The sequence below is a fragment of the Ictidomys tridecemlineatus genome, chromosome 6 (assembly GCF_052094955.1).
Source record: "Ictidomys tridecemlineatus isolate mIctTri1 chromosome 6, mIctTri1.hap1, whole genome shotgun sequence".
NCBI classification, from domain to species: Eukaryota; Metazoa; Chordata; class Mammalia; order Rodentia; family Sciuridae; genus Ictidomys; species Ictidomys tridecemlineatus.
This window is the reverse complement of record NC_135482.1, coordinates 119,281,409-119,303,038: the sequence shown is the minus strand read 5'-3', so window position 1 is coordinate 119,303,038 and position 21,630 is coordinate 119,281,409. Positions and strand designations below refer to the sequence as shown.

Sequence of the window (21,630 nt, the reverse complement as noted above, 5' to 3'; positions counted from 1 at the left end):
AGTTTGAACTATTCTTCTTCTTTAATAATATATTTTTAATATATTACTAAGAACCAAAGACTGTTCTGTGAGCAGGCTTGGTATGTTAGCAGTTGTTTTTAGCTTAGTTTAGTGAGCTGGCTAACTATAAATTTGACTAGTTTATATCTTACAGAACTCTCCCAAGGCTTTTTTTTTTTTCCCCCCTCCTCTTTTTTATTAGATAATCTGTTGAAGCCAAACACAAACTGCTTTATCCAGCCAGGACTTAGAGTCATTAGCAAATTTGGAAGTTTTAGAAATTAGTTACATAACTCATGGCTGATGTCTAGTTTTTAAAAATTAATTGCCTTTTTCAGGTCTCCAAAGCGATCATTTTATTATTATCTGAAGTAGAAGTAAAATTTATGTGATACTAATGCCATACTTTGGGAATTACCTGGAATTGCACAAGAAAAGGAAGGCTGGATTTGGGGGAAAACAATAATAATATTTGTTTTTCTTACATTACACGTTCTGCTTCTGACTTCACATTTTGCCCAGTTGTTGGTTCTTAGCAGGTCCATTTTATAATCCATTATAAAGGTAGCAAAGTTTGGAACTGGAGTTTTAAGTACAGACTTCCACACAAAAGGATGATGATAATTTTTAAATACTATTAATAGCAATAAGATTTCAATATGTTGTAGCCTTTCAGTTATTTCTATTAAGAAAAGTAAGAAATGTGAAATTTCTGTCCAAAAAGTGGTAAATAACTATCTAAATTAGACTATCTTTAGTGATTTAATAATTCTCATGTAAATTAGAATTATTCCTATTAATGGTCTTAGTATTACTCTGGAGTTATGAAGTGTAAGAACTTGAGTCAAGTTTGGATATATCAGCCATCATCATTGTATACTAGTCAAACAATATCAATAAAGTGGAAATCTTGGTTATACCTTCCAACATTTCTCTACTTGAGGTGTGACATCTTAGTATGTATCATTCAGGCCTTTTTTAAAAAATGTACTTAAAAAGTACTTATTTAGTGCTGGCTTTTAATAAAGGTTATGGAAAGGTTGGACATTTAAGGAAAAATTTTTATGAAAAAATGATTAAAAATATTTATTTTGAGTGGGTATACTGGGGATTGTACTTAGGAGTGCTTCACCATTAACTCGACACCATCTCCCACCCTGTTTTTAAATTGTGAGACAGGGTCTTGCTAAATGGCTGAGGGTCTCACTAAATTGCTCAGGCTGCCCTTGAATTTGAAATCCTTCTGCCTGAGCCTCCCAGGTTAATAAGATTACAAGTATGCACCACCATTCTAGGCATTAATATTAATTTAAATATTATTCTGCTTTCCTAAAATGTAGTAGATTCATCTCGAACAAACAGTCTGATGAAGCCAGAATGTTTTATGTGGCCTATTGTAAAAAGATATGGCAGTAAACAATCAGAGATATGAAAAATTGTACTCTGTGTAATAAGAATTGTAATGCGTTCTGTTGTCATATATAACAAAATTAAAAAAAAAAAACAGCCTTCTTGCATTAAAAAAAAGACATGGCAAAATGGGGAATAAAGTATTCAAAGGAAAAATAGAACCGAAATTCACCAATTCCCACATCAATGTGCATTACAGTTTAGGTGGAAATTATAGGCAGTTTCTTAGATCTTTTGTAGTTATAATCATTTACATATTATCATAGTCAACCTGGAACTTGATTATCCCCCCCTCCCCCATTTCTTTAGGTACTCAAAGAACAGTACCTTGGCTACAGAAAAATGTTCTTGGGAGATGCTGTAGATGTATTTGAAGCCAGGCGAGCAGAAGCTAAGAAGTGGCAGAATGCACCCAGAGTTACTACTGGACCAACCCCTTTCAGCACCATGCCAAATGCAGCAGCCGTTGCCATGGCTGCAACACTTACGCAGCAGCAACAGCCTGCTACAGGTCTGAATGCATTCAAGTTATAGCTTCTTACTGTTCAAATGCTGAACATTTATGTGCATTTTTATAAGTCTTCCTTTTGTGTGAGCCCTGAAAAAATTTCTATGAACAACTGTTTCAGTACAGTTTAAAAATTGTGATCGACACAATTATAAACACACCTGACAAAAAATGCAGGGTAGTCTAGCAATAATTATACATCAGATATTGACTATTGTGAATTAACTCAATGTTATTTGCTGTATTGCTATAAATACTCTTTAGACTATGGTGTTTCACTACTGAATTACATTTAAGAATACCATTAGGTTCTAAAATCATGATTGTATCATTTTTTGTTTCAAAGTCAGATATAATCCATCCATACATTGCATTTTTCATGTATGATACTGATAGATGGTGCATTCTGACCTTTTTCATACATAATGATTGCAAAGTACCCACATTCAGGATGCAGTGTGATTTTATTGACTGAAGATGTGTTGAAGATCAGTAAATTTGCTTTATGTACTTTGACAAGAAACAGAATATAGGTCCTGTAAGCCAAATTTTGAAGACTATACATACACGAGAATTATTTGTTCCTTTTCAAAATAAGGGCTCATGGACATAAAAGAAAGTAAGTAGCAAGAGCAGGAAGAGGACGTTTTGAGATTTGGATTGCATGTTAAGTAGGAAGTGGGGAGTAGAGCAGATGAAAATAGTAAAATATTAGATCTTTTTAGTCCTTGGTTTAATTCCACTTCTAATCAGAGAAAAAATTTTGTGGTGTAGTTCTACAATATTTTATTTGGTCCCTGGAAAGTAGGAAAACTTTCTTTATTCATTTTTGTCAGGCTTTAACTTAGGAAACTATACTCTTAATGGATATTGAATTTTTTTCTTCAATCATTAATTTTTGAGGCTTGTTTATTTTACAGCATGTGTCTTCTGAGAATTCCATATAATCTGGTATTAAATTACAATACAAAAATAATTTTAAAAATACATATTTAGGTTGCATTCAAGCTGCCTGTACCAGAGAAGCATTTTATGGTAACTGTTGGCAGTTTAACGAATTCTTCTTCACATTTGGAGAAAACATAATGACTAGATATCAGTAAAGAGTTGATGATGCATCTATGCCAAATCCTCCACATTCCATGGCTGGACACATGTGAATAGTGGCTCACATAGCACTATCTAGTAGCTCTCTAGCTGGCTGGAGTATAGGATTGTATTCTCTCAAATTATGGAGAGGAAAAATCATAATGGGATTGATTGCTTTGAAGAATCAACCCCCAAATTACAACCATTAGTTCTTAATGATTATTTAACCAGCTAATCAAATCAACCATATTACCAGTTTACTTTTTAGAGCCAGTATTAATTCTAAAGAAGATCAGATTAATATGGCTGTGGTTAAGTATTCATTAAATATAATTGATTTCCAATATAATAAAGCTTGAGAAAAGTCAGTTATCTAAAATTACTGTATTCTATGGTAAATAAGTAAACTTGAAGCAAAATTACCTGTCGAGGTTGTTTTGGTTTTTTTACTTTTTTGAATGTAAACTTAACTAATTTAGAGGAATTGATAGGCTTTCACTCATATATTTTGGGCTCATGGACATAACATGTATGTTCATTCTATAAATATGAGTTCCTCCTATATGCTAGTTTTGGGGGACATAAAAGTAGATGTAGAAATACGATCTTTGCTCTCTGTGGTAGTAGAGAATAATAGCTTAATTTGGAGTAATTATTCTGAGGAGCTTTTTGCTTTTATACTTTAATTTTATCTGTGAGTTTTGCCAAGTTGGTAAGTTTTTTTGTTTTTTCTTTTGCCAGGGGAAATCTTAAGACTTTAGTGTTCTTGCAATTTTAGAGCCTTTAGGAGCTTTCTGATAACGTGGCAGGAATCAGAATGTTTTAGCCTTAACAGTCTTACAGTATTATTACTTTTGAGTTGTTTGAATTTCTAGAACTGAAAAGTTACCGAAGTGACAATAATCTTGTATTATGTCTTTCCCTTTTGTTTCTCTAAAAGTCTCCCAGGCTCTGTAGTTCATTCCTTTATACCTTCCCATTCAGAATGCCAGTGGTTTTAGTCACCAGTCATGTCATCCTGATTATGACATTTATAAGCTCTGTTGGTTAAATAACAGTTTTATGAGTTAGCCCACTTAGTAATGTCCCTGTTTATTGCATTTATATTTTGTGTCCAAGGAGTTATTCCTTGTGCCTTGATACTTTCATGAAATCTTTTAAGTGCCAATAACAAATTCTAGACCATCTAGATGAAGTGAGATAGAACTTGTGCACTGTTTTTATACATCACCGTTGATCAAGGTTTTGAGTTATCAGATTTGGTTTTATTTGCATATAGATTCTTGATTTCATTAGAAATATGGCACAGAACAGATAGCTTCTCTTAAACTACTGGTTTCTGAATGTTGTCTTAGAGTCAGGGGTTGGACTTAAAATGACTTATTAATCCTTCAGCTTTTTTTTTTTTTTTAATGTTGTTGGGGATTATATCCAGGTTCTCATTCATATTAAACACACACTTTACCACTGAGCTACACTCCCAGAGTCCAATTTTTTTTTTTAAATGAACAATATACAATAGAACTTAGGCATGTGTGATTTATGGTGGTTTGTTTTGAAGCCTGAAGAAAATTGCTGAAAAACCAGCAGGCTATTTAAGTACGAAATGAGTCTCAGTACATGGATAAGTTACATGTTGGCAGATCTTTAGTATACTTGTTCACAAATGCCTCAAGCCCCCTACAAAGACATTTACATTAGGCTGTTCAGTATAATTTTAATTTAGGATGGATTTTTAAAGCATTGTACTAGGATTGGATTTTGCCATTGTGTTTTGACCAATGTACTTGATGCTTACCTCATGATTTTTCTCATGTGACTTAACTGCTGTTTTTAAGGAGAGCTGAGACATTTATTAGAAATTCCTACTTTCTAGCTTTTAGTGACAGTCTGGATATTTAAGGTGTAGTGTTAAATAGGGAACTTCAAGTATTTTATCCTAGTTTCTTGTGGTTTTGTGATTTTGTTGTATTCAATAACCAAAGGAATGTTCCCCATCAAATAAGTAAGTAAAGTTTTCAAACTGGGGAAAAGGCATTTTTGGTTTTTTAAGAAAAATTATTATTTAAAAAAATGACTTAGGAGTTAACTATACTAACTACGTTAGGTATTTTTAGTGACCATAGAAAATTATAAAAAAAAAAAAAAGTTTTAGCACTTTAGTCCTTTTCCTGTGAATGCAGTTTTACTTTTAAGAAAGAAAGTAGAATTTATTCTGGAAAATATAAATGACAGTGCTAAATCTCATTTTGTTGTGTGTGAATATATCTTATGGTAACTTTTGTAAAATGTTACTCTACATAAAGATTTCACTTTGGGCAGTCATTGGTATATATTACTATTAACTTGGTTTTATTTATGGAACTAAGAGCCTCTCATTAAATGATTATTCAGATTTTTAAAGCAGACTTGAATTGTTTACGTAACTTTTGCCTGAAAGATTTTGATTCTGCTTTCTAATAGCGAAACTAATATATATGGTGGCCAGAGTGTAATATATGCTAATACTTTGGCATGGGAGATATTTATGATGAGTTTTTACTATTAAAAAATGTTATACATTTGCCTACTAGTTTTATAAATGATGTTGCCTTCAAAATTTGTATGAAGGTCCAAAACTCAAACTATCATGTATCTGTTGTGCAATGGAAAGTCTTGTCATTGTTAGCTATATGAGTTCTTGATATCCTGAATATTGATGATTAGAGAAACTATGTTCTGTTGCTCTAAAAAACAGACCCACACACAACAACAACAACAACAACAAAACATGCTATTTGAGTAACTCTTATGACTTTTAAGGCTGAGGGCTGTGGTGTGCATTGTTCTTTAGGGTCTTCCACCAGCAGTGCCTCCTGTTAACATGTGACACTTAAGTCTCTCTATGTTAAAGAAACTGGACATGTGTTTTCTACATATTATTTTTGTTAGGAATAAAAAAAGGTAATATGCTTATTTTCTTTTTTCTATAGTAACATTTTACAAAAGAGCTGCTAGGCAGGTATTATATTCTCAAATTGATCTCAAACTGGATGTAAAAGCTTAAATCCTTTTTTATTTATTTTTTTAATAGTAGTATAAGAACTCTGGCCGCTATTAGTTATTAATCTTTATTTTCTGGATAGAAGCTATTTGAAAAGTCCAGTTTCTGTCCCAGTGTGTAGCAAAATGTAGTTCCTCGTTTTTTTGTTTTTCTTTTTTTGTTTTGTTTTTTAATGCTTTATATAGTTTTACACTACCTTTTGAATATACAAACCTCATTCATCATTGAACAACTTGAAGGCTTTGATTTCTTTAAAAATTTAAATTTTAAGATGTATTACTTTGGCATTCCCTCAACTTTTGAGATGCACTGATCACTGTGCTTGAAAAAGACAAGACTGAAGATTGTACTATGAAATCTATTGAGTAATTTTCATAAATTATTTATCAAATGAGATTTTTAGATTTTTGTATTCTGCTTAGCTTAAAAAAAAAAATAGTAGTTAAAAAGAGAGGCTAGTAAGTTTGATGCTATTTTTGCCAGACAAACTCAGCCGAAATCTTTAAAGTAACAGATGGGAAAAGGATGACTAATCGTTCTGTATCTGAGTACATTTCCCAAAATGTTGGAAAGAAGCTTCTGAATTGAAATCTTGAATGTATTGAATTTGTCAAGGTACACAACGGTGCCTTTGTAAATGTTCATTATCTTATTTAATCAGGTGATAAGTGGTGTAATGTAGCTGAGCTGAAGAATAGAACTCAATTATCACTTTTTGTGAACAAGTTGGAATTGTCATGTTACTGTGTAATTGGTTTGCTTTAAAATGAACAATAAATTTAATAAAATAAATCATTGTCTTGTTTTTTATCTATTTATTGTATATATTATTTATATCATAACAAATCATGCCTAGTTTTTTGGGTACTTTTATGAAGTAACATGATAGTTTTGCCATGTTAGTGTCAGTCTCTTTTGATCAATTGAGACTTGACTCTAACACTAAGGAACTTGTTTGGAAAAAAAGAATAAAAGCCTTTACTGATTACACCAGTTTTATCAGAGAACAAGTGGGGAGATCTAAAATAATTCTATAAGTAAATCTAAACTATAATTTATGATATATTAAAAACAAATTATTTCATCTATTAAACTAACATTTTTTTCATTTTGGTTAGCCTTTTAATAGTTATAGTTCTGAGCAGGTTAATTAAAAAGATTTTTTTTTGATAGGTAAATCACTTTGGACAGATAAGTTAGGTCAGAAAGACATCTTGAAAAACAAAGTTTTAACAAATGGAATTGTTAAAAGTAATCACTGTTCAGTTTTAAAATAATTTCATAAAGGAATTTTAATCTTGAAAGAGTAAGGCAAATTTGTTTTTCCCCCCCATTTTTTTTTTTTATACCAGGGCCACAGCCATCTCTGGGAGTTAGTTTTGGAACGCCATTCGGCTCAGGTATTGGCACTGGCTTGCAATCAAGTGGCTTAGGTTCTTCAAACCTTGGAGGTACACTTTAACTTTTCTAATATTTCATTGAAGTATTATACATTTGAATTTATACTAGCCTATAAAATAGTTTCTAAGAAGATCCTCTGCTGTTTTGGAAGTTAAGTTTCCATCTGGCAAAAATGATTCTCCGAACATAATCATTGCTTTCTAGTATTAGATTTAGAACTTAAAAATCATTCCATCTTCTGTGATTAGTAAATATTAAAAAGTATTAAAATTAAGTGGTAGGGATGTTTATATTTTCAAATCACTATGCTGATATGAACTTGAATTACTTAGTTTTAATTTTAAAATTTAAAAATCTGTCTTAATTTTTGGAATCCAATCAACTTCTAGATGTCATAACAGTCTCTAATCATTATCTTTTTTTTCTGGATCACTTTAAAAATGGGGAATTAATTTTATTATAACTTAAACAGCTTGACTTCTTCCATTTCTAAACAGTTTTGGCATACTTATATACATAAGCAGTTGAACTTATGGTAGTTTCATAAGTTAATTAGGTAAGTTCTCTGCAAAAGCATCATGCTGAATGCAGATACATTCACAGTTCTTTAGATAATTAAAAGTTGATTGTATTTTGACAAAAGCATTGTAATGTAATGAATAAGATTCCCTTATTTCCACTAAAATAGAATAGAGAAGACTTATAATTATTTATTATTATTTAATATAGACTTTTCTATATTAGGAATTACTAGAATCATTATAGGCATCATAATTTATATGATTATAATCCAGTTTGCTATTCTATTTCTTAAGATTCATAGGTAGTGATAACTGTCAGTCTCAGTAGTTTAGATAAGATATAGGGTAGCCTAAAAAGAATTTGAATTTTATTTACATAGAGCATCTGGGAAACTGTTCTTCAAATACATAGAATATCTTCATGAACTTTGTGATAAAAGTTATTTTAAGTTTTGAAAACTATTAAGAGGAAAAATATGCTGCTCCCTCTTCCAGTTTCTCACTGTTAACATTGACAATAGATGGCACAAATCTGTTATGGAGTAGATTTAAAGTGATAGACTGTTATGTAGTTAGGTTTTCAATGTAAAGATTTTTTAATTAACCAAAAATGTTTGGTAAAGGGCTGAGTAAAATTATCTTGTGGTATACATTTTTATGTATGTCATGAATATTTGTGAATTTAGTCAGTCCCCCTCCCAAAAAAAAAAGTAACCGTCAAATAGATATATTCATAACTGTTTTAAAAATCATATTTGAATGATCGATAAAATTTCTAGAACATTTAGAAGAAAAAATAATCTGTTTCTTAATAAAGCCATATTTTTCAACGGTGTTTTTGTTAGACCTTTGATAATTTTTGGTTTTATTGTGTGTAACCTTTAACCTGTGTTTTATGTACCATTGTATATTTCTCTATTACCCTTCCATTAGGATTTGGAACTAGCTCTGGTTTTGGATGCAGCACCACAGGGGCCTCCACATTTGGATTTGGAGCAACAAATAAACCCTCAGGAAGTCTTAGTGCAGGTTTGTGTGTTTCTACCTGAATTCCAGGTGAATTTAAAGGTGGAAATTATTTAACTTAAAAGTATAAGTGTTATTTCCAGTAATCCAAAAAGATCCCTGATTCATTTTTTTTTACTTTCTGGATGAAGCATGCAAGCCTGACTAATTATGTAGCTGTCTTTTTTATGAACTAAAGGACAGGTATATGAAATATTTCTGACAAATCTTCATAGTTTGATTTATATATAAATGTATCTTCTTTACCTAAATACAGATTCATGGTTAAGCAGTTTTCTTCATTGTTGCAAAATTGAACCTATCATTGTGAAAGTTTAACCTGGTTTTTGTTTTGTTTTTAATCATTGTTCATCCGGGAAAGACATTTTGAATAAGAGTTGTTCTTTAGAATAAGAGTTTTTCTTTAAATCCCTCCAATTTTAAGAATGCCACAGACTTACAAAAAGGATTAATTTTATTCTTTGTTTCTAAAATAGATAAAATCTTTTGACTTTTCCAGTGGAAAATTCCAAATTTCATCTATTTTACATTTAGTCTTTATTTAAAAATAATGGCTTGTTTGAATGTGCAGTGCTTGGGGATAAATATGTCCAAAATAATGACATAACACTGTTAAACACGTGTTTAATTTCAGGGAATTTGAAGGAAGTTCTGCTTATGTTAAGTAGTGTTTAAAATTAGTAGTTCCAGTTGTGTTAAGATGTATACTTCAGTGGTATTAAAACTGTAATCTAAATATTGTTTTAGTTAACTAGTTAGTAATAGTACTTGATCTCAATTATACAGGGTCTTGTCTAAAATGAAAGCAATAAGTATTGCTTTTTGATGTGTCCTCTGTCTTGAACATTGTGAGTTAAGGCTTTCTTGGAGAGTTTGGGATTGCAGATGTTGCTCTACTTGATGACAAAGTGGTTTTGGTGGGGCCGAGGAGGAAGACGCCTTGACTTATTTAATTAGTGGGAAAGTTTTTTGGCAACTTGAAGTATTCTATAGATTTCAGTTATTCGTGCTAATGTTTCACCTTGGGCCTGTATCACTAAACCTCTGGCTTTCAAGATGCCACTTAGTTGTTAGCTAAGTTATTTTCCTGTGAAATTCCATGTTAGAAATTCAGGGGCCTAAGATATTTGCTGTTTTTACAAATTATGTATTCTTTCAGATAGAAGTTTACTGCTCATCCCCATTTTCTATATTTGTGTTTTATGATTTGACTTCTGATACGAATATTTTCTTCCCTAAACATAAGGCTTTGGCAGCTCAAGTACATCTGGGTTTAACTTCAGCAATCCTGGCATCACGGCATCAGCTGGTTTGACATTTGGGGTGTCCAATCCTGCCTCTGCAGGTTTTGGAACAGGAGGACAACTCCTTCAGTTGAAGAAACCTCCAGCTGGAAACAAAAGAGGAAAAAGATAAACATATGGGTTGATGTATTAAGAGAATCCTCAGCAGCACCGTTCATTCTGAATCTATTTTTCTAATGATGCATTAATTAAATTGCATCCCAGGAGATTTATAAAGTTTTGATATTTTTCCCTACTCTGGAATTTGAACTTTGATTGCCATACTGAACATTTCTTGTGAATTTGAACTCCAGTTGTGGTGGGTTTTGTTTGGGGTTTTTTTGTTTTGTTTTGTTTTGTGTTTTTGTCCCCCCCCCCCATTATTTTTGATTCTCCGTGTAAGAAATGTTGTGATTACATCACTAATAGTAGTTTTAAAAAATTAACCTAATGCTTATTATTTAACCTAGTGTTAATAGCAATGTTTTTGTTGATAAGGTTTACATTATGTGAATATATGCACATTGGTTTCTTATACCGGTGGTATGAATTCTAGGGCCTATAATAGAAGTAGTTTGTTAAAGGCCTTTTGAACTACACTGCAGGGCATCTTGTGAATATGTATGTAAATATACAGAATAAAACACACAATTGTGTGTGCATATGAAATATATATTTACAGATCTACAACTTTTGCCTCAGACTGTTCCCCTTTTCTAAGGGTATTCAATTTTTCACCTAAAAGCTTCAAATCCTCACTGCTTATAGAATGATGAGCTACAGGTACCCTGTCATTTCATTTGTTTGCTTAAAGATTTATTAAATGGTTACTGATATAGTTTGACCAACTCAATTTCATTGTCCCAGTCTTATCCATTTTGTTTCCTCCTATCCTTTAGCAGCTACTCTGAATGAGGAATGCTGTAAGACTCATCAAACAGAATTTAACAATTTTTATTATCCTATAATAGTCTCATATTGCTTCTATGAGATCTTTTTTCATATAAGATGGACCTTCAGGAGCATATTTGAACTCCAGACTAGTGTTCTGGGGGCAAAGAGCTATTAAGCCAAATTGACTCTATGCAGGTGAAGGATGCACTATTATTTTAATGAGAACTTTTCTAGCTATTCCAATACAGAGTTCTTTCTTATAGGGCTAATGATATTGACACCAAATGGAGTGGCTTTGTAGCCTCTTAATGTCTTAAGTAAGTGCTTAACTTGGAATAGAGAAACAATATATTTTAAGAAAGAAAAATATTCTTTATAGCAACTATAAACAATCCCCAGTTTTAACAGTGAACACAGCTCCAGGTAATAATGCATAGGCATGTTAAGTTGCATCTGTGTAATACTGTCTATATTAGTATTAGTGGTGTCAAGTAGATAAAAAGAGAACATTGGAAAGAGAACTGCCTTAGCCATAATTTCAGAGAGAAAACATTAGGTAGACCTATTTATCTTTCAAGTACAGTTTTCAGATGGGCTGTAAACATGGAATTTCATTGAAAATAGTTTAATTTTTTATATAGAAGTTTTTGTACATAAATGTGCATCAGTGAATATTTTCAGAATCATTTTCACCAACGCACCTTTTTTCTAAAATAGTATTGCATATATAAATATATATATATACACACATACACGCACATATATATATTTTAGTATGATGTTAGTTGGGTTTGATTATAAAACTGTTGTCAAATCTGTTTTATTTATCTGCATATAGCAATGATTAGCTTTTTTGAATTAATCTTTTGTTTTTCTGTGTCTTGCATTAAAATTAGGAAAATTATTTTGTCTCTGAGCACTAAACATGTTTTCATTCTTGCATATTTCTCTATTACTGCAATCCCCAGATCCAGATCATGGGGGAGCTTAGGAAAAAAAGGTGTGATTTTGTTTTGAATTACTGTCAGAGTTACATACAGTTCTCTGTAACTTTTTTTTTTTTTAAGGACCTTGCATTGTGCTGCAAAAATCTGAATATTTATATTTCTTGGGGTTTTTTTTCCTCATACATTTTACATTTTAATATGTGGAACCACTGGAAATTTGTAACAGATTAATTTGTGATGGCAGTTTTAAGTGTGTTGTCATTGTCTCCATTGTCTTCACTTTGTCTAGAGCCTATTATTATGGAAACAATAAAATTTATTGTGTCGGTTGCTTTGAATCTTTATAGGTGTCAATAATTGTTCTTACTATGTAATTTTATTATTTCTTTTTTAAGTAGTTTTTAGATGTTTCTTATCATACACATCTCTCTTTAACAGGTCTAAACACAAGATAGTAAGTTCTTTTCACTTATTTTTGTCTTCTCAAAATTACAAAAACATTACCATTTTAGTTACATCGAAGACTATTGAGTAAGCAGCAAGGACTCCTTCAGTTCACAGGCCCAATCCCAGTCCTTCCCCAGAATGTCAACTCTAAAGGTTTGGTGTATATCCTTGCAAATCCTTCTTAAAAAAATGCCTTTTTCAACATATATGTATAAATACTCTTTTCTCCTCCCCTTTTTAAAAGATTTTTTTTTTCTTATAGTATATCATTTTTTTTTCAGATCCTCCTTTAATCAGTGGGTTTAAAAAACCTATACATAGTCTGTGACTTGCTTGTTTCCCCTTAGTGGTCTATGATCAATATCTTTCCATGTCACCCATGTAGATTTATGTTTTACATACTATCCCACAGTGGATGTCCAATGATCTCTTCAGCTATTCCCTGTTATGGACAGTTAGGTTCTTTCCACTTTCACAGAAGTTGAAGTGAGTGTACTTGTTTGTGGCTTTTTGTGCTCATGTTAATGTTTCTTTGGGATGATTCTGAAAGAGGAATTGCTGAAAGAGCATATAAATTGTATGCTTTCATGTCAGACTGCCTTCCAAAGGTACTATATAAATATACACTCCTACCATTATGTATCCTAGCATTTGCAGTATTCCAAGTTCTCAATCCTATTAATATTTTCTAATCTAATAATCCTAATAAATACTTGTGAGGTTGAACTTTTAAATGTGTGTGAATACATGTACATAAGCTAATTGCATGTTAATATAATTGTATGTTATAGCCTTTGTCTAGGATATTTAGGGATTTTTGTTTCTTAGTTATTTATAGGAGTACTGTTAATGGATATTGTTATTTTTCCTGTGAGATATCTGCAGTCATCTGGGTTCAGAACCCTTCCTTGTCCCCACATGATACTGGGCAAGTTAACTTTTTTAGTCAAACTTTATATATACCATTTTGTCAAGTTTGATTTTTCTTTTAAAATAATTTTGTGTAAATTCAATAAACATTTATTGAATTTACACAAAATTATTATTATGATGATCTGGGGGAGAATTGACATTTTAGTATAACATAATATATGCACTAATAAAGCTTTTTATTCTTTTTTTTTTTTTTTAATATTCCTTCAGTAAGTTTTGCAGTTTTTCTAGATCCTTGGTTGGTTGTTTCCCTGACACCTTGATTTCATTTGAGGTGGGTTTTTATCCTGCAGCAGGTACAACAAGTTATTTGAATTATAAGACCCTCTACCTCAGATTTTCTTGAACGCTTGCCTTGTATAGAGAGGGTCTTGTTACCTAATAATTAGCCTGTTTTGGTATACTTCAGAAAGTGCAATGCAGCTCAACTTAATGTCCTCCTAGTCTCAAGTGGTGTATTTTTGTTTTATTTTGCAATAAGTGAATTTAAATAGTAACTTTAGGAATATTATGTTGATATTTGTTTTGTGAAGCATTTGGTGTTAGTAGTCTAGCAGAAGGTATTTTGCTTTGAGATCCTTTTTCCTGTATGCCTTTCCCTATAAGTAAGCCTGCCTGTACTGCACTGTTGAGTTGGAGGTCCTAATTTCAATCTCATTCACAAAGTCTTCCTTGCCTTTTGCATAATCTGCTTTATTTATTTATTCTTAAATAAGTTTTAGTTGTCAGTGGATCTTTTGTTTATTTATATGTGGTGCTGAGGATCAAACCCAGGGCCTCACACATGCCCAGCAAGTGCTCTTCCACTGAGCCACAACTCCAGCCAGTTTCTCTGCTTTATACACTTGACCTTGTTTAATCTCAACATTGCCTTATGTAGTTGAGGTCTCCAATTTATAGAAGAAGGAACTAAGGCTTAGATTAAGCAACTTATCAGATCACATATCTATTATGGAACCAGAGTTTGAACCCATATTTATTTCATTTCAAAGCACAATATTATATTGCCCTTTTGTGGTCAGCCATAGCACACTGGTGTTTATGCCTAACCTCTGCAAAAGCACTGAGGGTATTGTCATCACACGATTTATATGTGAAATTACAGGTACATTGCAGATTACAGATGAGCCAAAATATGGTAAGTACTAGGGTTATAGGTTTTTAAAGGAGGATGAATAATATTTGGGGTGTAAAGATTGTTAGGAAGAAGCAAGAGATGGATTATGCATCCCATCTCCTGAGGTTTTTCCACTTTCCTATGAAGAACATGGAGGAAAAACCATTTGTCCCAGCAAGCAGGTCTGGAGGGTCTGCCCACTTTGGAAAGGTTGATTATAATTTAAGTATTAAGAACTGTCAAAAAGAAATTAATGGGAAGCATTTTGAGATTCCTGTAACCCCAGAAGAATGCCCCTATGTGCCTTGACCAGCTAAGGCTAAGGTCTTTTACTTGCCTGTACAGAGAAAGAAAGATCAGTGGGACTTTAAGCAGCCCAAAGGACCAGGAAAATTGGCAAGAATCTTCAGGTGCTACAAGAACAGCAGATAGAGGGAAGAGTTAGGAATCCTAGAGAAATAGGTCCTGGTCCAGAATGTTCATAATGTTCATAAGATCATAATGCTAAAGAGTGTTAAACTTTGGGAGAACTCCTTTCTTGTCATACTCATCCTCTTTGGTAGCAAAACTGTTGAATTCAGTAAACATTTCTTCATTTACTGTGTGTGAACCTCTGCTAGAAAGTTAGAGGAATATAAATATCAATTGGATATTGTATAATAAATAATGTTAGCTAATCAGTAAGTTTTTGTTTTGTTTTGTTTGTTTTTGTGCCTGGAATTGAACCCAGGGGTGCTTAACCACTGATCCACTTCCCCCACCCTTATTTTTTATTTTGAGTAGAGTCTCCCTAAGTTACTTAGGGCCCTTGCTAAGTTGCTAAGGCTGACTTTGAACTTGTGATCCTCCTGCCTCAGCCTCTTGAGCAGCTGGGATTACAGGTGCCTGGCACCATGCTCAACTCCATGGCTTACTCCTGAGAGCTTACCACATATTAATTCATTTAGTCCTAAATCCTATGACATCTATTATTCCTTTTTAACAGATGAGGAAATGGGAAATTAAATGAGGAAATCAAGTTATTTAACTAATATCACTCAGCTCTCAGGTGGATGGTCCACAATTCAAAATTACAGGTGTGCGCCACCAAGCCTGACTAACTTTCTTTGTATCGTGATAATTTTTTTTCAGTCTTTTCAATAGCTTAATAGCAGATCTGTCCATATTCTAACTAGTTCCTTTTGTAAAGGTTGATTATTTAAGTATTAAGAACTGTCAAAAAGAAATTAATGGGAAGCATTTCGAGATTCAATTGTTTACATATATAAATAATTTATAATATATATATGTTCATAAAATATATTTTTATATGTATTATATATAATATATATATTTGTTTATAATATATATTTTCTATTAGAAGTAATTCTGCTAGGATAGATGATACTGGCATCTAGTTTTATTAACTTTTTTGGTGAGGGAGTTTCTCTTGTGGGTATTGGCCATCTTAATTACTTTTGAGAATTCGAAATACAATTATTTTCTATCCATAGAAGATGTTTGAAAAGATTAACAGTTTTATACTCTTTAGTCTTGCACTTATGTGATTTTTTTCAATGAAAATTACATTCCATATAAAGTTGCGCAAAACATTTTTTTCTTTAAAAAAAGCTTTCAGTATATTCTAAAAAAATTAAATGGATATTATAATTGCACATATTTATGGGATACAATGTGATATTTCTTTTTTTATTAAAACATTTTTAGTAGTTAAGATATTCATCTTATGTGTTTTTTGTTTTGTTTTATGTAGAAGCTTTAATTTTTTTATGTAGTCAAAAATGTGTCTTTAAATGACTTGGGAATGAGTGAAAGCTTGATGGGAAAAGAGAGTTAAGACATTTTGAGGTTTTGCAGTTTGTAAAATGTTTTATATTTTTCATTAAAACTCCATAACTATGTGAGGAAATGCTTTTAAAGGCTCAGCCAGGTGGCTAGGGACAGACTAATCAGAGTGGAGTGGCAAGACTTTACGAAAACATGCCACTTTACAGAGCCCTTGATAGTTGGAAAGGTTCCAGGAGCATCGGGTTAAAGCACCACAGTAACTCTAAGGTAGGTGGTGTGATCCTTTCCCCTATACAGATGAGTGAAGCAACCAAGGAATTTGCCCAGAGTCGTGTAAGTACTAAGTGATGATGATAAAACACCCAGATCCCAGGTGATGTTCTCACAAAACATTTTTTAAAATCAGTTATCAAAATGGGTAACACGCTTTCCACTTGATGTGGTTTTCCACATTTAATAGCACCTTTTATGCAATTTTACTTTAAGAAGGCAGGGGCCCAGGATGTAGCTCAGTGGTAGAGCACTTGCATAGCATGCCTGATTCCCTGGGTTTCATCTCCATTACTGCAAAAATACAAAAAAAATCTTGGCAGAAGAAAAATTATGGATTTAGATCTGGCCAATTAACCTTCCCCCCCCTCTTTTGCAATTTTGATAGCATAGATAGATGTGATGATTTGATTCAAGAACACAAGTCTCATAGATAAACAACATGACTAATAAATTCTGCTAATCTCATCTTAATTGGCTATAATCTATGGGTACTACTTTGAAAATGGAAATAAATTCTTCTTAAAAGTGAACTTTTAAGATCAGTCCTTGTTAGATGTAATTATCTTAAAATAATAATCTTATCAAGAAGTTAAAACCAGCACTTTTACATTCCTGATTTTGTGCTGTAGTTTTACATTTTTGTAAAGTTATCAGTGTATTTATATACATATAATAACTATATAAGATTAAAATATGAAAATTCATCCCTATTTTTATGATTGCATATGAAAACATTTTATGTATTTTATAACTACTTTGCCCTCAAATTGACTTTAGTCCAGTAAATTTATTACTTTTGAAAAAACTAACAATTTATTTCCATTTTTTAAATTCAAGGTTAGTTTTAAATTTTTCTTTTGTCAAAGTTGCACTGGTTAAAGAGTCAAACAGTTCTATAAGATTTGTTTAAAAGGTAGCACTTTCATCCCTGTCCTTTCTATTTTGAAATGACTGTTTTTACCTCTTCAGGCTTTCTGTCCTGCCTTTATCCCTCCCTATTAGCAGACATACAAATGGCTTTCTCCTTAGGCTTAATATTTAGCTCTCTTGATCTGCTAAATTAGTTCCCTTTCCCTTATGATTTTTTTGCTCTTTATCTATTCATTTTCTTTGTGGTTTTAAACCATATTTTGATACTTACACCTGTAATCCTAGCGGCTCAGGAGGATCCCAAATTCTCAGCCCGCCATAGCAAGTTAGTGAGATCCTGTCTCAAAAAAAAAGGCTGGGATATGGCTCTGTGAGTGGTTAAGTGTCTCTGGGTTCAGTACCTGGTAACAAAAAAAATAAAAATTAAAGCCTACACTTTGTTTTTTCTAAGCATATTCAACATATTTGTCATTGATGATTCTAGTATGTTTAAAGTGATCAAAGGTCCAATTTTGTTTAGGTTTGCTTTGCTTTGCTTTGCTTTGCTTTTGCTTTGCTTTGCTTTTGCTTCCCCTTCCCCTTCCCCTTCCCCTTCCCCTTCCCCTTCCCCTTCCCCTTCCCTTTCCCTTTCCCTTTCCCTTCCCTTTCCCTTCTCTTCCCTTTCCCTTCCCTTCCCTTCCCTTCCCTTCCCTTCCCTTCCCTTCCTTCCTTTCTTTTCTTCCTCTCTCTCTCTCCCCTCCCCCTCCCCCTCCCTCTCCCTCCCCCTCTCTCCCTCCTTCCCACATTTATTCAGGGTGATTCAGGGTGTTTTCTGGTTATTGTTTGTAATTTTGTGTGTGTGTGTGTGTGTGTGTGTGTGTGTGTGTGTGTGTGTGTGTGTTGGAATTGAATCTGGGGCCACCCTACCACTGAACTATTTTTCAATTGGAGACAGGGTCTTGATAAATTGCTGAAGCTGGTCTTGAATTTGTGATCCTCTTGCTTTAGCCTCTGGAGTTGCTGGGATTGTGGGCCCAGCAGTGGGTCCAGCAGTGCACCCAGCATGAGCTCATTTTATTAGGAACTTATCTTTAGAAATTCTTTACATTAGAAGATATGTTCCTCCACAGAGAAATTGTATGTTTGTTTCAGGAACCTGAAAGCACTACTAACCCAGGACCATGTTAAAATAAAAATCAAGGGTTTTTTGGGTAATGTGGATTCATTCTACAGCCTCTTTTGAGAGTCAGCTAAAAGTAATGACTTTACAGTGTGTAATTATCTTTCCCTTCAGAGTGCTAAGGCCACAATTGGCAAGTTTTCTTGGTGAGACACTATTTTCTTTGGTAATGGTGTTGACAAAGGATTGGCAAACTATGGCCCATGAGTTAGACTGAGACCTTTTCCCTGTTTTTCTATGTACATTTTATTAGAATTCAGCCATACCCATATGTTTATGTCATCTATGGTGCTTCTGCAAAGCAAATTAATAGTCTGAATTAAACAGCACTGAAATCTCTTCTGTGGTAAAAGGGTTTCAAATTATGACAATACCCCAGGGGTTCCTAGAGTATTGCTAGGGTTTCTTAAAAAAGAAGAAGAAGAAAGGGTAGTCAATCGTAGGCGTGTTTGATTTTTTGTCTGCACCATTGCTCCCAGATTCAGAGTACTTAAACACATCACTGTTGCCTGGCTATGACAAAAAAATATTTGCTCAATCCTAGAGAAGACCTATTTTTGGGGGGTTCTTTATTACCTTGTATGGCTTAAATTATGTCAGATACAAAGCTGCTTCATTAAGAGATTCAAACAGTGCTTAAAGCAAGATCGTTTCTCTTCACATGATGATCCAAGAACAGTCCAGAGTTGATGTTGCTGCTCAGTGGAGTCAGAGGCCCAGACTCCTGGTAGCATTTGTTCTGCCAATCTGAGGGCAATGCCCTTGTCTGAATAGTGGAGTGTATTTGCCTTCCAGCTCATGGGATAAAGGAAAGAGTGAAGAAAACATCCTTCTTTCCTCTTCTTTTTATTTTAGACAGTGTTAAGTTGCCCAGGGTATCCTCAAACTTGGTATCCTTCAGCCTCAATTTTCCAAGTAACTGAGGTGATAGGCTTTTACTACCATGTTGGCCTCGTCCTTCAAGAGTATGGTCCAGAAGTTGCATACTTCACTTTTGCTCACATCCCATTGGCAAGAACCTAGTCATACTCTGAGTGCCTTTGATAGGTTTCACACACTCAGCTAAATCTCCTCCCAGTAAAGCAGAAAAAACTTTACTGGGAGTGGAGGGGATAATGCCAAGGTTGCCAAGGCCTTGGCTTGTCTCCTAAGCAGCCACTAAAACCTTACTATTGGTGGCCACCAGTCTAGGTACCCTGCCTTCTTCACCTTTACTTCATTTTTGTCTTCCAACAATTTACCTTATTCTTTTGCTAATTCAGCTGCGTGTTTAAAAGGTATTTTTAAAGAATTAGAATCGTAATTTTCAGGTGCCTTGTGGTAAGTCTGCATTTTAGGGTATCTGATCTAAACAAAAGGCCTTATTTTATGACTTAAAATTCTATGATGATACTTATTTTTTGTGGTTTTTATGAGTTTGTTAATAAAGAATGACTGAGGTCATGGTTTACATCTCTATTGGCTAAACAAAGAATTGACCAAGTTCTTTCAGATAATTTAGCAAAAAAACCAGCCTGTCGTTTTTTTTTTTTACTTCTGGACCCAGAATTCCTTCTAGAAGTTTCTATATACTGTTTTATTTCCAATTGTTGAAAATTAGTATTCTCTGCTTTTTGAGTTCTCTGCTCTCTGAAAATAATGGGTATAGTTAGTGGGCATCTATTATAAACTAACCAGGAGAGTTTGGCAAGTCATTCTTTCATGGGTGAAAAGTATACTATCTGCATTGTTTAAAATGGTAGCCACCAACCATATATATAGCTCCTGAGCACTGAAAATATGGCAAGTACAACTAGGAACTGAACTTCTTATCTTTAATCAATTTAAATTTAAGACTATTCAGTTCAAATATTGGACAACATTTAAGTGTGTTTATTACAGGAGGTCACATTTTCAATTATAAATGTTATAAAATCTAAATGTAGATCAGTAGTTTCCAGGAAAATAGTATTCAAATTAAAAATTATTTAGTTATAAAGTTCACATTGGATTTCACAGAAGTATGAAAAAAAGAATTCAAACACTTGTTAATATCTTTATGTTGATGTCATGTTGAATGGATACTATATTGGATTAAATAAAAATTAATTTCATGTTTTAATGTTAGAATAAAATTTAAAATTGTACAAGTGGATCACATTATATTTCTGTTGGACATTACTGCTTTAGATGGTACTAACCATGGTCTTATGGTTTAGGTACTTGAAAGAAAAATAAACTGTAGATTATTAAATTTGCTTTTTTTTTTTTTTTTTTTAAAGAATCTCTTAGAACAATTGTTCAAACAGCCTCCAACCTGGAATCCCTGCTTTCAGTGTCTGTACCCGTATTCATCAACGTTCTTAACAGTTGTTTTTCAAAACTCCTTAGCATAATATACAAGGCCCCTCACTGCCTGGTCTTTACTTCTTTTGCCAACACCTTCATCCGACACTCATACAAAGGCCATTTGGGAATACTGGACTCTTTCATACCACTTTGCAGTTCATTTTATATTACAGGTTTGCTCTTTCTCCTCTCTCCTTTTTCTCCCTTTCTTTATCTCTTTCTCTCCCAACATTCCCTCCTTTCTTTTTTTAACATGTAGTCTTGCTATGATTTTCCCACCTCAGGTTTCCAAGTACTTGGGATTTTAGATGTGCACTACCATGTTTTCTTTTGTCTGAAATCAATGTGAATCCTTTCAGTACCATCTTTCCTTGTCCTCCAACTCCTCCAGAAAAGTTAGCTTGTACCTGCTTCCCTCCAGTTGGGCTTTGGACCTTTGGGTACAGGCTTACCACATGATTTTTTTTATTACTATTAGTGTTCTTGCTTCCCACATTAAACCTATCTAATCCCAGGAGCTCTGTCTTGATTTTATTTGTTTTTGTATCATCAAAACTTAGCATCTAGTTGAATTCCGTATTTATTAATTGGAT

The 21,630-nt window shown here is 33.1% G+C and overlaps 1 protein-coding gene across 5 annotated transcripts in view; it reads left to right on the top strand.

Annotated features, from left to right (window-relative positions):
* The window catches only part of Nup58 (nucleoporin 58), a 50,732-nt gene that overhangs the window by 26,555 nt on the left and 2,547 nt on the right, over positions 1-21,630 (top strand). For 3 of the 5 annotated variants that reach the window (XM_078015678.1, XM_005337573.5, XM_005337572.5), the window contains 4 exons: positions 1,720-1,921; positions 7,403-7,501; positions 8,906-9,001; positions 10,245-12,460. In XM_078015678.1, the coding sequence (XP_077871804.1) occupies positions 1,720-1,921; positions 7,403-7,501; positions 8,906-9,001; positions 10,245-10,414 (567 nt within the window). In that variant the 3' untranslated portion in view covers positions 10,415-12,460. Of the gene's footprint in view, positions 1-1,719; positions 1,922-7,402; positions 7,502-8,905; positions 9,002-10,244; positions 12,461-21,630 lie in introns of those variants that run through there. The other 2 variants (XM_040281319.2, XM_040281318.2) reach the window with 1 other exon arrangement.